Below are 22723 nucleotides of genomic sequence, written 5' to 3'. Positions count from 1 at the left end.
AATCACCAAGGATTTAATTTATGGTTTTGAAAGCTTAAAGAATTTAATCAGCCACTTTCAGATTGTTGAATGTTCTCGAATATTATCAAAGTCAATTTTATTTCACTAACTAACTATGTTTGGTACAATATAAGATGAAATTAAGACTCCTATTATTCTTAAGCCAAGTCTCTAAGTCATACTCCTAATATAACTCTTAAACAACAAAAGATAACTAGTACTCCCTCCGTCCCAAAATACACTTTACACTTTCCTTTTTTATTTGTCCAGAATACTCTTTAGACTTTTATTTTTAGATATGACCCACTATTATTTTAATCCTTCTACCTTTTATCCATTGGTCCACACTCATCACTATCTCATCTAAATTAAATAATATCACTCCTACTATCTATCAATTCTAACTATTGACCCACACTCTCTCTACACCAAAAAAATAATACTACTTTTACTACCAATTAACTCCTTTCACATCTACCTTTTAAATAAAATAACAATTGACAATCAAACAACAACTTATCATCTAAAACTACGTGTCCTAATAAGTCAAAAATATTGTGGGACAAAGTGAGTAATAATAATAAGATAACCATAAAGAGTCCTAAAGTACTTCAAACAAGAAAAACTGATTCCACGTGGACTAGTAAAAACTTTCCAAATCTAACTAGACTAGGATATGAAGAATAATCCTAATAGAACTCAACTAAGGCATGATTTGCACGCCCTTCTATGCTTGTTGTCCAAGGTTAGTTATCATGCATCCTTCCAACTTTGTAGTAACAAAACCAGGAACGAGCCATGTATATTCCCGCTCTCCAAGTGAGGCACTTTTGATCCAAGGGAAAGTTATTGAGTATCATCTACTCCTGTATCATCTTCCCCTTCTTCAAAAATAATTGACCTCAATTAAGCATCTTCTTTCATCATGTAGATACAAGGCCAAATCCTTTATGTTGAAAGTAGCACTTACCCCATAGTATTCTGGCAACTCAAGCTTGTAAGCATTGTCATTAACTTTTTCAATTATTATCTTGAAAGGTCACTCTAAAAGTGGCATAAGCTTGTTCTTGCTAGGAAATTTAACATTTCTTAAGTGTAGCCAAATTAATTCACCGTCATTATAGACATGTTGCTTGCGATTCTTATTACCTAACACTTTGTATCTCTCGTTCACCTTTTCAATCCAAGAATGCCCTTGAGCATTAATCTTAAGCATAGTCTCAGCTTTGGACTTAGAATCTATATGAACATACTCTTATTTAGGAATCGAAATCAAATCCAATGGTAATCTTGGATTTACTCCATAAAGAACCTTGAAATGAAAGTGTTTAGTGGCATATGTAGGTAAACAATTTTAAGCAAACTCATCATGAGATAGGTTAACATCCCAACCCCCTAAATGAAGCACCAATACTTCGATTAGTTACCTCAGTTTCACCATTGTTTGAGGATGATGAGAAGTACTAAAGCATAACTACTTGGTTCCAAGTAACCTCCACAATGTCTTCTATAAGTAACCAATGAACTTAGTATCCATGTTACTTATAATGGTTTGAGGAACACCATGCAAACGCACCATGTCTTGAAAATACAAAGGAACAATATTGGAGGTATCATCAGTTTTGTGACAAGAAATAAAGTGTTCCATCTTAGAAAATCTATCCATAACTACCATGATAGAATCTCTTGCCTCTTTGAGTGTGTGGCAACACAAATATGAAATTCATGTACACATCATCCCAAGGAAACTCCGGAACTAGTAATGTAGCATATAAACCATTATTAAAAGTACTCTAGGTCTTTTGATAATTGGCGCACCTAGATAGAAGCCCTTGGACATCCCCTTGCGTCTTTGACCAATGAAAGTTACATTGAATAATAGCCAAAGTCTTATCTATCCCAATAATACCCCCTTCATGAGATTCTCTCACAAGTAACTCCCTATACTATTAGGACAATTGGGAAACATGACCGGTCTCCTTTAAAAAGAAAGCTACCTTATAACATACCAATCCTAATTTCTCCCTTCAAACAACCCTCTATAATAGGTTCCAAGTCCACGTCCCCTTGTAGTGTTCCTTAATGAGCTCAAATCCAAGCAATCTAGAATTAGAAACACCAAGGAGAGAATATCTTCTAGACAAAGCATCTGCAATAATGTTAGCTTTACATTCTTTGTACTTCGAAGAGAATTAGAAGGTCTGGAAAATTCCACCCACTTGGCATGGCGTGGATACAACTTTTGTTGACTATGAATATATTTCAAGGCCTCATGGTGGTAGCAATAGGATCAATAAATCCAATTCAATTCTTTAGGACGAAGTGATTAGGGTGCAAACTAATGACTCCAATGATCCAAAGCCCTAACAATTGCGTACAACTCCTTGTCACAAGTCTTAGTTTAGTCTACCACCCCCAAACTTCTCACTGAAATAAGCGATAAGTCTCTTCCTTTGAACCAACACAACGCCAACCCTTAGCCTATTAGCATCACATTCAAACTCAAAAGGTTGTGACAAATCTGGGAAAGCTAAAATAAGCGTGGCCCTAAGGACTTTCTTCACGGTTTCAAAGGATTTCCGAGCAGCTTCATTCCACTCGAACCTTTCCTTCTTGATACACTGAGTCATAGGAGCAACCACACTATTAAATCTCTTTACAGAACCTCAATCAAACGAGGCTAACCCATGAAAAGCTCGAATCTCAGCTATAGTGGTTGGAGTTGGCCAACTCTTGATAGCTTCTACCTTAGAAGGATCGACTGATATCCCATCATTGGAGATAATGTAACCAAGGAAGGTCACACTAGGGACAAGAAAAAAGCACTTATCAAGCTCACCATATAAGTTCTTCTCCCTCAATACGCCAAATACAAATCTTAATTGTTCTAGATGATCTTCTACACTCTTCTTATATATAAAGATATCATCTAAGTAGACTACTATAAATTTACCAATAAAAGACTTCAACATCTCATTCATAAGCCTCATGAATGTACTAGGAGCATTAACTAACCTAAATAGCATCACAAGCCACTCATATAGCCCTAGTTTTCTTTTGATCATGAAGTTTTTCACTCATCTCCCTCCCTCGTCCTATAAAGAATTTAATAACTAAGGATTTAATCTAAGGTTTTAAATGCTTAAATAATTTAATCACCAATTTTCAGATTGTTGAGAACATAAAGTACTCGAAAATTATCAAACTCAATTATATTTCACTAACTAACTATGAATGTTACAACTTAAGCTATTTCTAAACGAAATTAAGACTCCTATAATTCTTAGGACAAGTCCCTAAGTCACACTAGTAATAAATCTTAAGCAACAAAAGATAACCACTAATAATAATAATTACATAATCATAAAGAGTCCTAAAGTGCTTCAAATAAGAAAAACTTATTCCAAGTGGAATAGTGAAAACTTGTAAGCCAAATCTAACTACATTAGGATATGAAGAGTCCTAATAGAATGCAACTAATGGCATGTTTCACACACCCCTCTATGGTTGTTGTCGAAGGTTATTTATCATAGATCCTACCATCTTTGTAGTAATGAAATCAAGGAACGAGCCATGCATACTCCCTAATCCAAGTGAGGCACTTTCAATCCAAGGACAAGTAATTGTGCATCATCAACTCTTGTATCAATTAGTTCTCTTTAAGACTATATATAATAGTGTCAATTTTCATGATTTTATTATGACTTCTCAATATGAACACTTTTATAAATTTGGAGTAAACCATAAATTAAGACTTGTAGCAAGGTTTGAGCTTAATATTATAATGAAAAAAGGTTAATATATAATCCATTATGCCTTGGAAAAAAAAAATTAATTACAAATGACTTTTTTATTGGATCCAAACTCTCCTGCTCTAATTCGGACGGGATACAATTAGACTTAGGCAATTTTGGCTTGAATTTAGAACCAAAATTTCAAAAAGCCATATTAATTTCAAATTAAATTGAACTTGACTTAATTTTTTTTTTGGCTAAATAAGTAAGTCTTTCATTGATTCATTCAACATACATCCTAAACAAGCTCAAATCCAAACAAATCAACTAAGTTGGACTCTTTGGAATAAGAGCAAGTTAACAATTCAGCTACAACAACAAATTCTGCTAATAAAGCAGATTACAACCTAGTAAACCACCTGTAATCAGCCCTAGATATTTTATGTGGAATCACTGTTGAAACTCTAATCTTGATCTCATTTTTGATACAAATCACACTACTAGCAATAGTAGGGATACAGTGAGTCCAGTAGCATCCATTTCTACATTTCCAAACATGATACACAACTACTGCAAGGCTTGCCAAAAGAACTTGCTTCTGAAATTTGGTTTTTGCACTTCGTCTTATCCATCTACATATCATGTCAAATCTAGGCTGCTTGTATGTATTCCTAGCCAGCTTTTAATCTACTTCAAACACTCAGTGTTGAACATACATTTGAAGAAAATATGTAAATCATTATTTTCAGTTTCATTTCCACATATTAAGCATAAATCTGAGTTGATGACCCATATTTGCTTCAATTTCTCAGCAGTTTGCAGCTTCCTTTGTATTGCAAGTCATAGAATGAATTTATGCTGCTTGGGTGTACTCAACTTATTCCATATAATCTTGTCCCATGTAACCTTCTCCTGTGGACCAACTCTCTTGTCATGGACAGCTTTAATTAAGTAATGAGTGTTACTCATTTCCTTTCTAGTAAATTAAGTCTTCAATGTTTCTTTAACTTCACAAATTTTTCTCCAATACCAGCTAGCATCAGCACCAGGTTTATAACTCCACCAATCTGCTCCATTAATATATAATGACTGATCCATTTTAATCCAAACATTATCTTGTTTGGAAGAAATAGCCCACACATATTTCTCCATACTAGCTACATTCCATTTGATGACATTCTAAAACCTTGGCCACCTGTTTTCTTCTCTTGGCAAGCATGTTCCCATGAGATACATCTAGATTTGGAAGTAAAATGTTGCCCACTCCATAAGAATTATCTGCAAATACTAGTTACTTCCTTCAGAATCGTCTTTGGTAGTAAATAAACATGTGCACAGTATTTGTGCCCAGTATTTGTGCAAACTTATAAGTTGAACTCGAATCAAATCCAAACAAAAAAGCAATAAACCTACACCCCAAAACAATAGATCATAATCGAGTGATAAATCATATGAGTGATGGTACCTCAATTACTCTCTCGATCTAGTGAAGGAGGGTGATTAATTAATCATGATTCTCATGAAATTATCAATCAACAAAGCATGCACAACATATAATGATAATACAGCGTTTTGAAGTATGAAATTCTGGTTTTCATGGTCCTTCAAGTCCATTAATGGTACTAGGTCCATTATTAGCTTTAATTCACAATTCTTCACATGCTTAAAGTTGATCAATCACTTATATAAACATAATAACAAAGTTAAGTCAACCAATCTTTCCCCAAAAGTTACATTTTTAAGCTTGAGCTAAATATTTATGGTCATTTGCATTGTTACATAATACCCTTGTCTAACTAATGGACTACTCAATTGCCATGTAACTAAAGGATTTGAAACCATTAAGTGCTAGTTTCAACATATTACTTGAGCGGTAAGAAAACAAACTAATTCTAACCCAATAATCAACATAAGCTAAATCTAAGAGCAAGAAAGGAAAAGAGGAAGAGAACCATTCAATGGTCTAATAAAAGATATAGAGATTTTCTTATACGAATTTGCAAATTCTAAGTATTCCAAGCTTAAAGATTGTCTAGATCTACTTTCTCTCACTAAAAACTGATACTCTTGGTAAGTAAATACAATTACTTTTCAAATCACGACATACTTTTTCAATTTCTTTTTACTTGCAACAACATAGATTCTTGGCACGTAATTTAAGGATGAGATTAGAGAAGGTAAACGAAAAATTAAGGAATAGAACTTAAACACCAGTAAGAGTGATAAGCTACGATGTTAATGCTTCAATTATTTTTATTAATTTATAAATGATCGGCTATGTTGCAAGTAAAAATAAATAGTATATATACTTCGGGTCTGGCTGGCCATTCGGCCTTGAACCTTTCTTGCGAGCCCACTTTGCACCATCCACGAGCAGAGCTTGGCCAGGCGTCCAACTATTTGAGTCTTTTAATGGACTCAAACAGGGACTTGTTGGTCATTTCAACTCCAATCCAAGAGAGTAGAAATTTTAGATGTACACACGCGTTTGGGCTGGGACAAACAAAACTCTCCCTCCTATCTCCTTTCTCATTATGCTTCAATGTTGAGTAAAGTGTTGAGTTTTCTCTCTCTTTACACTCCTTTGAGAAATAGTTAAAATGATTTTCTCTCTCTTGATGTGAAATACTCCCCTACTCTCATGCTTTTTGGAGAGTGAGTTTCACTCACTTGCTTTTTCTCTCATTCCTCACTTTTTTTTCTTATGGGCACCACTTTAATTTACTTTTCTGTTTTTTTTTTTTTTTTTGGTGTTTGAGTCTCTTTTGGACTCGTTGGGAGTTTCTCACCATGAGCACATGCATGTTGCCCATCATTACGAGCGTTCACTCAAAGTAGTGATGGCCACTGGTGCGGGCTGGACGGGCCGGACCGTGGCCGTAGCAGGCTGGGTTGAGATTTCACTTGCCCAGGATCGGACCGTGAAATTCATGAGTTGGACGGGCTGGTCCGTGGGCTGAAAAATCTTGGCCCACACCGGTTTGTTACCGGTTTTCGTGGTTCGTGGGTCTAGTGGGCTGGACCGGGCTGGCAGGCCGACATGAGAATATTTTTAAAAAAATTATTTAATCATTGAAATTATTCATAATTGTTACATAAAATCTTTAAAATATATTAAAATATATACAATTATTAATATTAATGAATAATTTCATTATTTTAAAATTTGATTAAATTATAATATGTGCCATTTGATTAAAATATATACAATTTGGTTCAATATTTACTAGGACTGGGCTGGTCCGGTTCATGGTCCGGACTGGACCGATTTTGTGGTCCGGGCTGGGCGGTTTTAATAGCAGGCTTTAGTGGGTTGGGCTCAAGAATTCAGGCCCACGACTCATCCACCAATTTCACGGTTCGAGATGGGCTGGACCGGGCTTTTTGCCAGCCCGACCCACACGACCCACAAGGTGGGCTGGGCAGGATGGGTTGAATTGGCCCGCACTAATGGCCATCTCTAACTCAAAGGCTTGATACATTCATTTATAAGCCACCCATTACTCCCTTAGCTTAAAAGTCCCTACTTCCACCTTTATTATCTTGACAAATCAAAGGAGTATGCCTTCCATATTTCCATTTGGTGACGAGATCTCACCCCTTTTGATAAGATGCATTAACTCGTACATTATTGGACCGTTCTTTTTCTTCCTCTCAACCAGACAAAAAAGTTGTTAGTCGAAAAGGGATGGACAAGAAATATAAATGCAATTAACATGAATATATCAAGATTATAATATAAAGAAAAATAGGGATAATAAAAAAATATGAAAAAAAAAATATTAATCGAAATTACTAAATACAAAATTAAGCTTAATAATTTAGACTAAATTTGCCAAATAAATTTTTGCAGTTCAATCATATTCAGATTTTAATGAGCCAAGTTTGCAAATGAACTACTCAAGTAGGACTTACTTAAATACTGGTTAAAGCTCGACTTGATCTTCAGCTTAGCGCTACCTCTAATTTGGTAAAAGATCATAATGCGCCAAGCCTAACTATCCTTGGCTCAGCTTAGAAGATTTTTAACAGGCTCGAATAATATTACAAAAACAAATTTTATGTACAATATCAATTATCCCACTTGTTTTTAGAAGCAAAAAATAACGTTTTATTCTCTATAAATTTCACTACCCTCAAACAAAATCTTGATAAATGTTTAGACCATCAAACAAAAGTGTTATTTCACTAGGAACACTATAAGAGGGGGGGTGAATTATAGTGTGGAACTTATTGTCCAAATAATGCGGAATTTAAAACATAAGCAATGAGGAAATGAAAGTGCACGAGAGATTTTTACATGGAAACTTCTTGTCTCAATACAAGAAGAAAAACCACGACCTGCTCAGGATTTAAACTCTTCACTATAATAGGAAATCTCCTATGATTCAACCTATTACATACGCAAGTTCCACTCGGAACTCCTACTCTCTCACAATCTCCACTCTACACTCTAGACTTAACTCTAAGTCTTTCAAGAGTTCCCATAACTCTTTACAAAAGGTTTACTCAAACCCTTCACCCCTAGATAGACTTCACCCTAAGTTTACGCAAACGCAATAAGAAATTACTCAAGTTCCTAACTCGAACTTGATACAGGAATTCACTCAAACCCTTTACCAAGTTCCCATTACAAAAGTTCACTCAAACCCTTTAACCCTAAACTCAAATACATACGCTTGATAATTTGGTTTAACTCTAGTATATAGAAACTGAATAATTGTAAAGGACATGACGCTCGTAGGAACTTGAAACTCAAAGGAACTGACTCAAAGAAGGAATAGAAAATATAATTCTTTTGTAACGTTATTCCTCAAGTCAAACCTTTGTGGAATGACATAAGTCAGACACTATGGAAAGACACTAGTCAGACAATTTTAAACTTAATTGAACTTATATATTTATAGCAGTCTTTTAGAATGAACGTGGGATTAATCATATGTTAGTGGTTAAACCATTATCCCATGATGTTCCTTATCCGGAGGAACACGTTCCTCAATCATCCCATGATATCCATGATCACTATTCAACGTGGGAGAGAATTAAGTTACTGCTCCTTAATTTTAGCAATCACTTTAAGCATTAATTTGAAAATCTGATTTAATTAAAAACATTTTAATTATTAATACCAAAATAAAATCCTTTTACCAAAACTATTATCTTTAAATATTTCCATAAAAACCGAAAAGAAATTTTATTATCTTTAGAAAAATAAAATCTTTTCCTTAAAATTAGATTTTTCCTTAAATAAAAACAGTTACCTAGATTCTAGGCATAATTTACTCAACTGACATAAATAAACCGTTGTAATGCTCCATCCTAAGTCTAATTCCATTTAATAGTTCGTTCATTTAACTTAGATTAATAGACTAGCACGTCTATTCCTTAGAGAGGAACAAACAGACAATTTCTTTAACAACACTCATTATACGTATTATAAATCTAGGCTTTTTATTTTTCAAAAATTGAAAAGATAAAATTAGATTAATTAAAATCATATTCCTAAAGAAACCGATTTTATTAAACCTATTTTATTTAGAACTTATCTTTTATTTTAAAACTAAAATTTATCTTTTATTTCAAAACTAAAACTTATGCTAAAACAACTAATGCACGTTATTATTAAGAAACAAACTCTAAATAAATTCTTATAGATCAAGATAATAATATGCATCAGATTTATTGACTTTTAAATACTTTTGACTCTAAGTTCCACAAGTTTCTTTGCCCTTACGAGTTCCTTTAGGACCTTGTTCCATTACCTTTCACGTTTCCACATACTTACATGAATCCTAGACAATAAACTCATATTTTCTGCCTTCATGCACCATGCTGCTCCAACTCAAGAACCTCATGTTGATAACTCCACCTTTGGAACTTCAGTGTGCTGGTTCCTTTAAGAAACTTCGCACTCATAGTTCCTGCTCAGGAACTTCTTGTTACAACTCTGAAACGTCATATTGCTGCTCCCACTCTGGAACTGCTCCAGAACTTCATATTCAATGTTTCTTTTAGGATGTACCTAGGAACCACTCTATTTGTGTTCCTTATAGGAACTCTTTTAGGAACTTCACTTGTGGGAAGACCTTCATGATGTGATATATCCAACCTTTGATGACTCGTTTCATGTTAATGTAATATGCACATCTCAAACACACATGTTAGTTAGATAATCATCATTTGTTTACAATCATCAAAATACTACATGACTCAACAAAAAGGTTGTTAAATAAACTTTGCATTTTTTTTATATGATATCAAAACTATCATTATAGGTATTGTGGGAATGTGTCGTCTAAATGGGTGATTGTTTATGTAGAACGCTCCATGGGAGTTAATACTAATTGGACGTGACCAACTGATAATTTATAGAAAAACTTATAAACCATGTTAAATTGATTGAAAAGAATAAGGAACAATAAATAAGAGTTAATTCGACTATGGTTGACCTTATAAAGTTACTTCCTTCGTTCTCTTTCGTTTTTCTTGTTTGGAATAAGGGGAGGAATAACCAATATAATATTAAATATTTGGCTAGATTCAAAATTTGAGAAGAGAGAGAAAACAATAAAAGATTAGATTCTACCTTGAGAAGAGAGAAAACAAATAAAAATATTAGATTATTATTTATTATTAGAAAAGAGAGAAAGCATTTAGAAAAGCAACGTAACAAAAAAAATTGTATTAATGGTGTTGTACTTCCAAGATTAGAAAATAAAGAAACTTGTATAGTCTTTCTTCCTCACCCCCACCTCCAACCTCATCTCTGACCTCCATCACCTACACCATCCCCAACTACGCCATCATGTCCGTTGCACCAAGACACGATCGGTAATCGCCAAAACCGCCTTCAAAGATCTCGTCTCTTCTGCTGCTTCCACCGTCTCACAAAGCTCACTTGACTTAATCCGCTCCACCCCTCGTCTCATTTTTCTTCGCCACTCTCTCCCACCTTATTTCCTCTCACATTTCTCTCTCCCACCATCACATCATTTCCTGCTTCTCCATCATTGAAAATTTTGACTGCATTCTTGCGTGCGACGTTCTTGTGGTGCTTTGTAAAAATAATGTGACATAAGGAAGAGATCCCGCGAAAATATCTAAGTTTAACTGATTGAGAGAACATTAAAATAATTAGGCAATGCCTTCGGAAAAGAATTTGATTTAATTGAAGAAATGTGTTTGAATTATATTTGAGTCATGATATGAAAATTGAAAGTATGTTAATTAGTAAAGTTAATACCGTAAGTTTTATAAAGAGGTTCGCAATTAAAGATTATAGTTAATAGAGATTGTTGAAAAGAATGGCAAGGAATCGATATAAAAGTTGACGCCAATATCAATACATTTTTACCTTTTTTATTTTGCTTTCAAATGATTGAATTGAATGAGTTTGGTGATATAAAAGGTTCAACGATATAATGTGTATGTGAATAGCAGATTGGAATGGTCGAACAATTTCTCAAAAGAATTATATCCATTATAGTGGAATGTCACTGGTTATTTATGCAAGTTAATGTAGGATTTAGGTAATTACTAAAGATATTTTGATCATGACCTAACATAATCATTATATGTGTTAGGTAATCACCTAATTTGATTAGGATATTACCAAAAATTTTAGGTCATTACCTAATATATTTTAGGGCACAACCATCATGGTTATGCATGATCCATCATATTAGGCCTATATGGATCCCTGATGGTCGTAAATGAATGCAATATGGACTAGACCCTAATTCAATGTTCTAGAACTATATGATGCATGTAATTTAGAGGATTATTGAGTTTTAATCAAGTTTGATTGGGATGACTAGGCTCAGAATTTTTCAAAGTTATTTTGATTTTAAAAAAGGACTCCTTCGCATGTTGGGGGTTTTTTTCCCGAAAATTTAAGACAATCGAAAATTCGAAAAGTTTAGGAATATGTGAAGTTCTAAATAAAGTTGGATTGTGCAATGCAGAAGATACTTGAAGAATATCTATTATAAGCTGTTTTGGCCCAAGTTTTCTCGACCAGTTTACTAAGAATCAGGCACAACAACAAAAAATACTTGGGTCGAGCTAATCTGAGCTATCGCTACGACATTAACCAACTTAAATCAGAGAAAATCAAAGTCGAATCTATATCTATTTTGACACTAGTGGAAAACAACTTACATACCCTGGTTTTTATGGCCTCATGGGGCTCCACAATTTTCTTAAAACACTTCACGTAGGAAGTTTCATGGTGTGACTTGACACATATACTTAAATTGATATATGGCGTAATATGAAGAAAATATCATAAGGAGCAACCAATGGAGATTGCATTCACAAAGTACTAGTTTTCAACAATCATGTGCGGATACTTTTATAAAGTAGCATACTTGGTTAAAATAAGGATATGAAACATAGTCATCAATATGTACGACAACTATGAGCTTGTCTCCTACTCGAGATGGTTCTTTTATACTAAAATTGATGTACTCTCTCACTTCTGCTCGCTTGTCAAGCAGTTGGCATCTCTTCTCATACTTGGACATACCCACCTAATTCTTGGTATGTAATTGTATGGACTTAAATCAACCTGAAGTAACTTGTAAGCATAGTCAATCAATCTAAAAAATAATAAAACTTTTTTTGTCCAATCTATAGTAATGAATGTGTATTGTGCAAAAATATCACCTCATGAAGACTTGTCATAGAAATACATACAAATCTCTCCGGAGAGAAATTCTTTAACATCAACTTTACATACAATTGTCGATGAATCCTTGCAGTAGTGTAACTAAAACATTTCGAAACAAAACTAAATAGGATTACCATCGGGTAAACTACGAACATGTTTATGTAACCAGAAGCATGCCTCAGTAAGAGACTGGAGTACCATTAGCCCCACAAGTGGAACTACCTGAGGCATGTCTTGAAGATTTAATTTAAACCTCTTAATGAAAGATTTTTCTGAAGTCAAAGCTTATTTTGTGGACATTCTTGTGCCTTATTTGCTTTGAGTTATGAGTTGGTAAAAAATGGCTCCTTTAACTTGTGGATCAACCTATATTCTTTGATTTTGCCTCCTTCAACTCGTGAATTTGCCTTTGCATGGTAATTTTGTGTTATGGCCTTTGTGTATGAGTAACATTTTTTAACGAGGCAAGGAAATTCAATCTCATACTATAAAGTCCTCTTTAATATTTTGCAACATATAGGCTGACAAATAAGGCACGATAGTGGGCCATGGGCCTCTTATAGAAATCATTCTCGTATTTTGGCCCAAGCAAAATGAGTCGACCCACCTCCTAAATCTCAACCAAATTTTTAAAATGAAAAACATAAGCGGACCATCTTGCACAACATGATCGGACCTCGCACAACACGTGGGTCGACTAGACCATGTGCTGGCTGTTCTTTTGAAATTTTGGCATGACCCCAAACCGACGCTATTTTTCCTGGGCTCAATAAGCGTATCCTGACATGGAACGAAGTATGTCGGTCCAAATTTGGGCAGACACAACCATCCTAAGCTCAACTCTAGGTGCAATTTTTCAATAATACTTTTAAAGATTTATATAATAACTTCAACTTCAACCATGTCAAAGGTAGACTCACCCAAAAGTTTAATAGATGGTTGGAGTAAAAGGAATTTTCTACCCTATCGTATCCACTGACGCTTAGCCCATTGGGCTTGAAGTGTGGATGCATCATAAGCTTTTCTCATGACTGGCATTAATTATTACATATAGAAAGGAGGCGTGCGTGATCTCTTCTGACGCTGGCTCTAATACTATGTCAATGTACCAACTCAACCAAAAATTTAAGTTGATGGTTGTAGTTGCATGAATAATTTTATACTCTACCAAAAATCATATTAATAAAATTATTTTTTCGAAAAATATAGAAAAGCTAATAAATTTTGATTTTGTTTAACAATATGACTTGCAGACTGTGGTGTGCATACCTGTAATGGATGGTGTGGTGGAGTTAGGATACACTGAAAGAGTAAGTCATAACGATCTTTAAAATATTTATCACGTACGAGTACATATGTCATTTTTCATGTTGAGTATTCCCGTGCATGTTCATTGTTTTATTTTTAATATTCGGTATACTATTTACAATGTATGTTTCATGTTATCACTAATAAATATACATATGTGACATATAAAAAGTCATTATAGAAATAATAATTAAAATCATATGTACCAATAACTTATAACGTTCTCAATTCAAAACATGGTATGACAACTAATTATTCAGTTTTTTCACGTTATATCTTTGATATTTTTTTATTCACAATATACCTCAATACGTTTCAGAATTCATCATATATCCTCCAATTTTCAAAAGCTTCACAAAATGCTTTTAATGACTAATAGTTGTTAACATCATTAGTCATTAATCCCGAATTGATCAAGTTAACCCACTAAACCTTAATTACCCTCCCTTAAACCCCCTTCTCTTTCCCCTAACCAAAATTAACCCATTTAATACCACCACCAAGCTTGCTTTTTCTTTGCTTTTTATTTTAAGTAAAAAATGAAAACAAAAAACTAATGATAGAAAATAAAAGAAATATGTGAAAATAAATTAGAAATATAAAAGGAGAGAGAAGGTGGAGGATTCGTTGATGCATCACTAAAAAAGCACGACTTCAACACCTGCAGGTTAAACGCGTCTCCTTTGCCAACCTCAAACAATCGCCTCACATCTGTATGTCACGCCGCCCCTTCGCCTCTTATCCCAAAAACAGCTATTGAAATCCCAACCTATGTCTCCCATCATTGCGTGGCGTACGAAAACACAATTGCCTTCACACCACTCGCCTTGCCGATAAATACCATCGTCATTTCGGTGGCGGATTCAAGAATTGAATCACGTGGGTTTGAACTTGTTCAAACATATAGCAGAAACTAGTCTTATATGCATGTTGCACACAAACGACGAGATTTTAATTTTAATACTTATACTTAATGGCGTTTAAAAGATTTATACTGGTGGATTGTAATTTGAGTTAGATAATTTATTTCAATTTTAATTTTTCAATAAGATAATAATCAAACATGTATATACAACTATTATTGTAAATTTAGGTATTAAAAATGAACATAATCTCCCTACATATTAATCTTCGTTCAATCAACTAATGAATTGAAACTCTATAATTTTTAAGGTAAAATATGTATAGAAACTTATATTTAATGTATAAGTACTTGGTGAGAGGGAAATATTTGTAAAGAAGGGAAGCTAGAAAATGGAGGATTAGAAGAAACAAGAAAAACAAAACTAAGAAAAAGGAACAGAAGTTGTACTAGTAATATAAAAAAAATGGGAGGAAGAAAAGGAAAAAAAAAAAACTAAAAATGGCACTTGCTCCTGTCGGAATTTGATCCCACGATCATACACAAGTCCAAATCTAAACCTTCCGTGCATTACACTACACTATACAACATGATGTATGTACAATTGCGGGAGCTTGTCTATAAATTTTTGTGCTTTTCCTGTAAAAACTAGTTTTCCCGGCGGTCCCACGTGGGTTCAGTTGAACTCACGCTAAATCCGCCCCCTGCGTCGTTTGGTCGCCTCCTTATCTTGCTTCCCAACCAACGCACCTTTCATGTTGCTTTATTTTTTGTTCTATCTCTCCTCACCCTAATCTTTTGTATATTCAAACTGAGTGAAGACTGGGTATTCTTCTATTAGAACTTTCCCATACTAAAATTATTTTTAAGGATCTTTGTTGCTTTCATGGTAACATGGAAAAAGCCCGTAATGGTGACTAGTGGATGTGCAAACAGTCCCATCACATGCACAGAGCCTTATATACGTGAGGGTCCAATTTTTTATAAAGAGCATTCTGAACACATAAATTGAACATGTCTTACGACTAACGTATGTTCTTGAAACTTACCAAATCAAAGCCAAAATCACACACTACACCTGCCTTTTTTAATTTCCCATTGTATAATGTCTTTATAATTTTTTTATCTTCCATCTTAATTGTCCAACCTTTTATCTCCAAATTTGTTTAGTATCTTGAACTTTCCACCTTCATTTTTGTCAAGATATCATCTTTATTATCACTTTCTAATTAATCCCAATTCTTTTTCTCCTTTTAAATGAAAACTTTTACAGTATTTGATTTCTCAATTATTATGATATGTCATCCTTTAATCTAAATGGCCTTCCTAAATATACATTGTTGTCCTTTACCATGTTTTTGAACAATTAATTTCATATCTCTGATCTCTCTTCTTTTTAACCAATAGCTAATTTTGTTTTCTCCTACTATAATGAGAATGATGCTCTCTTCAATTTTCTAATTGATACAAATATACTATGATACATATGGTGAAGAATTGCAAATGATACCCAAAACTACTAAAATATCCAATTTCAAGTCTTGAAGAAATGAAACCAATGTTTTATTGCAATTGTTTAGTACTCTGTATTTCAATTTTTAAATTCGGGTTAGCAAAAGTTCAGAAATCTATTTTATGCTTTTTTTAAATATAAAAAAACTAGTAATATCTACATTTTCTCTTATCAGTCCTTAAATTTTTTTATTGAATTAAGCAAATGGAACTTGCAATATGCTGGTACCCTTCTTTTTCATTCATTGGTTTTGTACGGAATATACCAGTCGTAGACTTGGAGTATATTATTACTTGATATCTACTGTTGTCAATAATTTGATATGATAAGTTATCCAAATTTGGATATATATACATATAGTAACAAAGGGCATCGTCTGAATTTTTTGAAAATTGGAGTTATTTTAAAACTTGTAAGGTACATGGTGAATAAAAAATTTTGTCAGGGGTGTATGGTGAAAATATCAAGTAATCTTTATACGTACTACACTTTTTTGTATAATAGATTCTAGCTTTTCATGCAATTCAACATTTTTTTCCTTTTCATGCAGATTCAAGAGGATTTATCTTTGATTCAACGAGTAAAATCTTTTTTTAGTGATTGCTACCACCATCACCAACTTCATAGAGAATTGCAATTACAATCAAAACCTGCTCTCTCGGAACACTCTACTTCTAATCCAACAGTCTCATCCAACCATTCTCATTTCCAGTCTCCTCTTACCCCTTACGCATATGCAACCACAATCCTAACACATACGCCTAATGGTGGATCCATCGACAATGATGATGAAGAGGAGACCGGAGTAGAGGCTAACTCGGATTCTGGCGACCAAATGAATCTAGGGCTACCAATAAGGTTGGAATCAGGTTCTCAAAAAGGTAATTCATACTCTTATTATGTCATAGTTACACATTTTTTTATCAAATGCTATTCTTATCAACTTTAAATTTAACTTTGGTGAAATCATTACCCCCTCAAAATAATAAGACTTCACCATAATGTGATACAATTACTTTTTACAATACTTGTCTTCTTTTCCCCTATTTCAAACTCCATTTAAGTTGTTATCTGATTAAAAATCTATATATCTAATATATTTCTATTTTCATAAACATGACAAGTTTTATGCATTTTTTAAAGTGTATGTGAATAGTATGTCCAATAAAAGATAGTATGACTCACCCTATGTACTTTCTTTTCCAATATTCAACTATTTTCTCATCACCTTATCTCCACGTATTTTTTTTAAAAAAATATATATGTCCTATGTTCCAAAAGGATTTGAACACTTATTCAACTATTTTCTCATCACCTTATCTCCACGTATTTTTTTTTAAAAAGATAAGTCCTATGTTCTAAAAGGACTTGAACACTTATGGGATCACCTACAATGATCTCGCAATCTTGTAGTATGGTTATCAATTGTTATTTTATAAAAAGTATATGTATGTGATAGAGCTGGAAGGGTATTATTTTATTAAAAGTTTCTAATTTTAATTCTTCATGCTACTTTCTTTCTTTCGTTCTTTCTGATTCTCAGCTGCATGATAGTATATCGTAAACCTGTCAAAAATAATTCCTAGCGAAAACTCCTAATAATGTAGTAGGGTAAGTAGGGTCGAATTCACTGAGAGATGGTTATTTTAATCGAGCTTCTTAAGTATGGAAAAACTAAACAAGATTAGAAAGTTGAGATTTAAGGTTCTAAACTAATAAAATGTAAAAATCAAACTAAAAAGTTCTACGGTTATGATTAACCATTTTCATAATTATAATACATTAAACTACCATCAATAGCTCAATTAATCAAATATTTATAGCACAGGATAATCCTACAGTCGGTATTAACGCTATCAAATCAACATATGTAGCACGGTCGTTAACGTAATCAGATTTGCTAATTGTAGGTAAGCTTCTAAAACTCGATCTCTCAATTCTAACTCCTATTAGCAAGATTTAATCAAACAATTGATTAGATTGATAGATTAACAAAATAAACATAATCTATTAGAAATATCGACGACTAATCAAATCATCAATAACATCAATCAAGATTCATAACATATAAACATGGATTCCTAAAACCTAAAATATAAGACTACTCAGAATGAAAACGACATCTAGAAAGGAAAATATAATCAAAAGAAATCAATGAAAGAAACTAATTGAACTAATAAATTAATGAATAAAAAGAGAAACTAGGGTTTTTAACTAAAAAGTCAGAGATAAAAATAAGAAAAGTAAAACTAAACTAATGAGAAAGAGTGAGTGGAGAGAGTTTGTCACCAAAAGGGATTCCTAATCTAAATAATACTAAAAGTAAACTAAATTGATTATTAAAGTAAGTTACAAGATAAGAACAATCGAAAAATTCATTAAATGGACAGATTTAGTAATCCGAGCGTACAATAACAAATTCCAACATAAACAGTCCGAACTCCTGAAAGGCATGACTCCTCGACTATAAGTCTCCTCGGAGTGTGTCACCTATCGCTGGAAAGATCTTTAAGTCTAGTTTCCATATCTGCTGGAATTAGTCAATTCTAAAAAGCACATAAAAAAGTTATGGTCATAATGTAGACATGACTCCTTTTTCACATTTCTTCTAGTGATTGCCACTTTGTTTTCACTCAAACTCGTATTATGTTGGAGTACAAGGTGACACTCAAGAAGGGGATGGTCGAATTGAATGACAAAATCAAATCGGTTTTCGCAAAAACACTCCCATGGCACAGTGTCATACACTATGTTATTCACTCGCAAACTCGATTTTAATATTTTCGCTTAGACGGAGTTGTATCAAAACTAAAAACAATACAATCAAATAACAAGGTACAAGAATTTAACGTGGTTCAATATCACCTCTGAGATCTACGTCCACACTACCTACTCTTTTATTATTTGAATCTTAAATTACCAAACTATTGATACAATATGGTTCCCCCACTATTAACTCTAATAGTGCTCCTCAATACTTAACCCTAAGTGTTCTACTCTCTATAATGATTAAAATTACATAAAGATTAAGTACACACCAGCGTGCTTCTTAGATAAGCAAATTGAGAAACGTTGCAATCGTTATATAGAACATTAAACTCACGGGAACTCTGTGTCGTACACTATGCCATGGGATCCGTTTTCAACTCTCAAATTTTATCAAAAACCAATTCTGAAAAACGTGAGTTGTTATTCTGATTTATATCCCTTATATAATTTTTCAACTGAATATGAATTATTCTTAAATATATGATTATCTTCTTGAATAATTTTTATTCCCAAAATTAAGGGATAAAATCTTTTTTTAATCAAATTTTATCTTTTATAAAAACTGATTCTCACTAGTAAAAGAAATGCTTATTGCTTCGGTCATTAAGTGGCCTATTGTGGCGACTTTGGCCGCGTAGCAATAAGGAAACAACAATAGGCCAAACATATTGCTGCAGTTTCTTGTCAAAACCGCAGCAATAGGTTTATTTATTATTAAAAAAGTACAGCTTATTGTTGCGGTTGTTGCCCAAAACCGCAATAATAGGTCATCGTACAGGTAAAAAAAAAATTTTTTTGCATTTTGCAATAAAATCAGACAAATAATCCATTCACTATCCCCCAAATTTGTAGACGAACTGAAGATGAAATGACATATGAATCTCATTAATATATAAAGATAAAAAAATTAGTTACATAAAAAAAACAAAAGATCAAAAAGTAAAATGAAAAAGCAAAAATAAAAAAAACAACAGATATAACTAAATGACTAATTACAAAAAGTATGTTAAAAAAAATAAGAATCTGGAAAAAAAACAAAGGAAACTTAGCCCAAAACCCAACCATCTCAGCATCCAAAAGCGCCAAATTATAGAAGATCTCAAACCCATGAATTCGACCTACCGGACTAACTCTAACCCAACAAATCACAAAACCAGACATGCGCACAAACCCGGTCAAATGAGCGAGACAAAAGAATTCCAAAATCCAAAACCTGCAAAGCATAAAAAAATCATCAAACTAAACATAGAAGTAGTCAACCTACCCGGATTGATACTTTAATACTTCTTGCGTTCCATAATAAGTGAAACACTTCTCTTTTTTATGTGAGAGCTTTTTCAGAGAAATGTTTCACTTATTATGGAACGGAGGAAGTATATGAAGAAAAAGGGGGCCCTCAAAGTGTTACTTTAATCAAGGCAGCAATGAAGGCCCCTTAGTCATCAACCTACCGGATTCTCACACGATTTCGGGGACGACCCAGTTACCAAACCACTCGTGGCTTATTGAGCTGAATAAAATTCGGAAACTCTTTGTTTTTCTTCCACCCTCTCCTCTGCTCATCCCAATCAGAGATCCGTTCAACCAGTACCGAACAACATTTGTGCGTTGAAGAACGAGAGCAGCACCAGAGATATGAAAATATGCGTTGAATTTAACCATTAACGAACAACATATGTTCGCCAGAGATCCGTTCGCCAGTTGCGGTTTGCTGGTAAAGCAACGACGGCGAGCGAGTGATAATGGTGTAGTGAAAAACAAAATAAGAAAAATGAAAACATACTCAGATCTCTAAGAACAATGAAGATGAAATCGAGCAACGACAATGGCGCGAAGTCGAAGATGACGCTGAGGAAGGAAGTGCCGGTGGAATCGAGGAACGAAATCGAAGAACAACGATGAGATCTAGAGAAACAGCGAAATGTGAGAGAGGAAGGAGATATAGAGAGGGTGAGGAGAGATAGAGGAGGAAGGAGATATTGTGAAAGTGAAGACAGAGGGTGAGGAGAGATATTGTGAAAGTAAAAGTAAGGACTGAGAAGGAAGGAAACGGCGTTTAGTTTTTTTATATTATTTTAATATGTTGTTGCGGTTCTTGTCAGAAACCGCAGGAATATGTTTGGTCAAATAGTCAAAAAAAATTCATTCTACTAGTGTCTTTTTCTTTCCTTATAAGATAAGGATTCCACCATATCTTATGCCAACTGTTAATCAGATTTTAAATCAATTTTTATCCAAACATATTTATCAAAATCGTTTTCTTTTTAAAAAAACTGTTTTTCTTTTTACTAACATTCTTTCTCGAAAATCTTTTAAAGACACGTTTTCTTTACAATCAGTTTTTTATTGAACTTTTTATCCGAAAATCTTTCCAAAAAATATTTTCCTTTCAAAACTTATTTTCGAAATTAAAAACTCTCCTTTTTATGTTCTTTAAATATAGAAACATGAAATTAATATAATTACCGATTTTCTTAACTCTAAGAAAATAGTTAGTCATCCTAATTTCATATTTCTAATTTATCACAAGGTTCCAACATGTTAATTACATTACATAAACATGAATAAGAACATAACTAGACATAAGCTTCCATATCTTCAAGTTCTTGAGCTTTCATGAACATCCAATCTTGATATCTCTCTTATATTACTGTTACATACATACATGTTATAGCATAAAGTGTTTATTATTATCAAAATAACATTGACTTACAATCTCAATAAATTTTCCCTTTTTGATGATGACAAACACATAATACTTCCCACTCAAAATATGCACCATTAATTAGATTAAGGAAAGTAACATAACATCATTCACATACATTCACAAGTAACATGATAAATGAATAGCCAAAATACTCACACATGAGATAATTCCCTTCATTAGTCTAAGTATTATACCCATCTTCCTCCTTTTGACATTATCAAAAAGGAGAGCATCGACATGTTCAGTGAGTCAAACTGAGATATAGTCAGCAAAATAATGCAAGCAGCTCAAGCAATAGATACTAAGGATGCTGGTGCTATGTCATAATATAACTCATAATCCGAAGTCATTAAGCAAAAAATAAGCCAACTCACAATCCGAAGTTATGAAGCAAGAAATAATCATGAATGATCATGGTTGATAGCTAAGAAAGTAATATAAAGATAGGTAATGCAAGCTTGAAGATTTGAAATGACAATTCGCTAGCTCAACCAGTGCTTAGACCTTTCTTTTCAGATTTTCAACTTCCGTAAGTAAACATCATAGGACTTTATTTACTGCGGCACTGTGTATGACACTATGCCACTGAACAATCTATTCTCTTTCAAATATAACTAATTTTCGGATATATTAGAATCCGAAATGATGATCTTAAAAACTTCGATAATGTTTTTTTCATCTGTGGATTGAACTCTGAGATTTATCTAACACAAGTGTCTTACTCTCCTTTTCTTCTTCTTTTCTTTTCTTTTCTTTTCTTTCTTTCTCTTGTTTTTTTTTTTTTTTGGGTTTTCTTAAAAAGAGAGTCAGGCCATAAAATATTAGTAGAGTTAATCAATAAGAGATCAAAAGCGAAATAAGTTAATTCAACCTCATTTTCTTTTTGATACATCTCTCGGCGCTATGCCTTGTACAGTGTGATGTACAGCGTGAAGCAGTGTTTTCGTTCTTTCAAGTATTAGTGTTTTTTCCAACCTTTTCATGTTCCCCCTTAACTAATGCGTCTTCTTCTTTCATCATCTTATCAAGATGTATTTGCTGCATATAGCATGGATCAAGAATTAAAGCACTTGTTGAACTTTGAATCAACGTGTGAGCAAAAGAGGGATAATAATAATATGGAAATGAAGATAAGGTGAGAAATATGAAAGAAAGAAAT

At 33.3% G+C, this 22723-nt stretch overlaps 1 protein-coding gene across 1 annotated transcript in view; it reads left to right on the top strand.

Moving 5' to 3' along the window:
• The window catches only part of LOC104898845 (transcription factor BHLH42), a 65715-nt gene that overhangs the window by 32725 nt on the left and 10267 nt on the right, over nt 1-22723 (top strand). Inside the window, exons 5-6 of the mRNA XM_010685955.3 lie at nt 13659-13715; nt 16639-16969. Coding sequence (XP_010684257.1) covers nt 13659-13715; nt 16639-16969 — 388 coding nt within the window. The remainder of the gene's footprint in view (nt 1-13658; nt 13716-16638; nt 16970-22723) is intronic.

Source organism: Beta vulgaris, chromosome 7 (genome assembly GCF_026745355.1).
Source record: "Beta vulgaris subsp. vulgaris cultivar EL10 chromosome 7, EL10.2, whole genome shotgun sequence".
Lineage (NCBI taxonomy): Eukaryota > Viridiplantae > Streptophyta > Magnoliopsida > Caryophyllales > Amaranthaceae > Beta > Beta vulgaris.
This window is presented reverse-complemented; position numbering and strand designations above follow the sequence as displayed.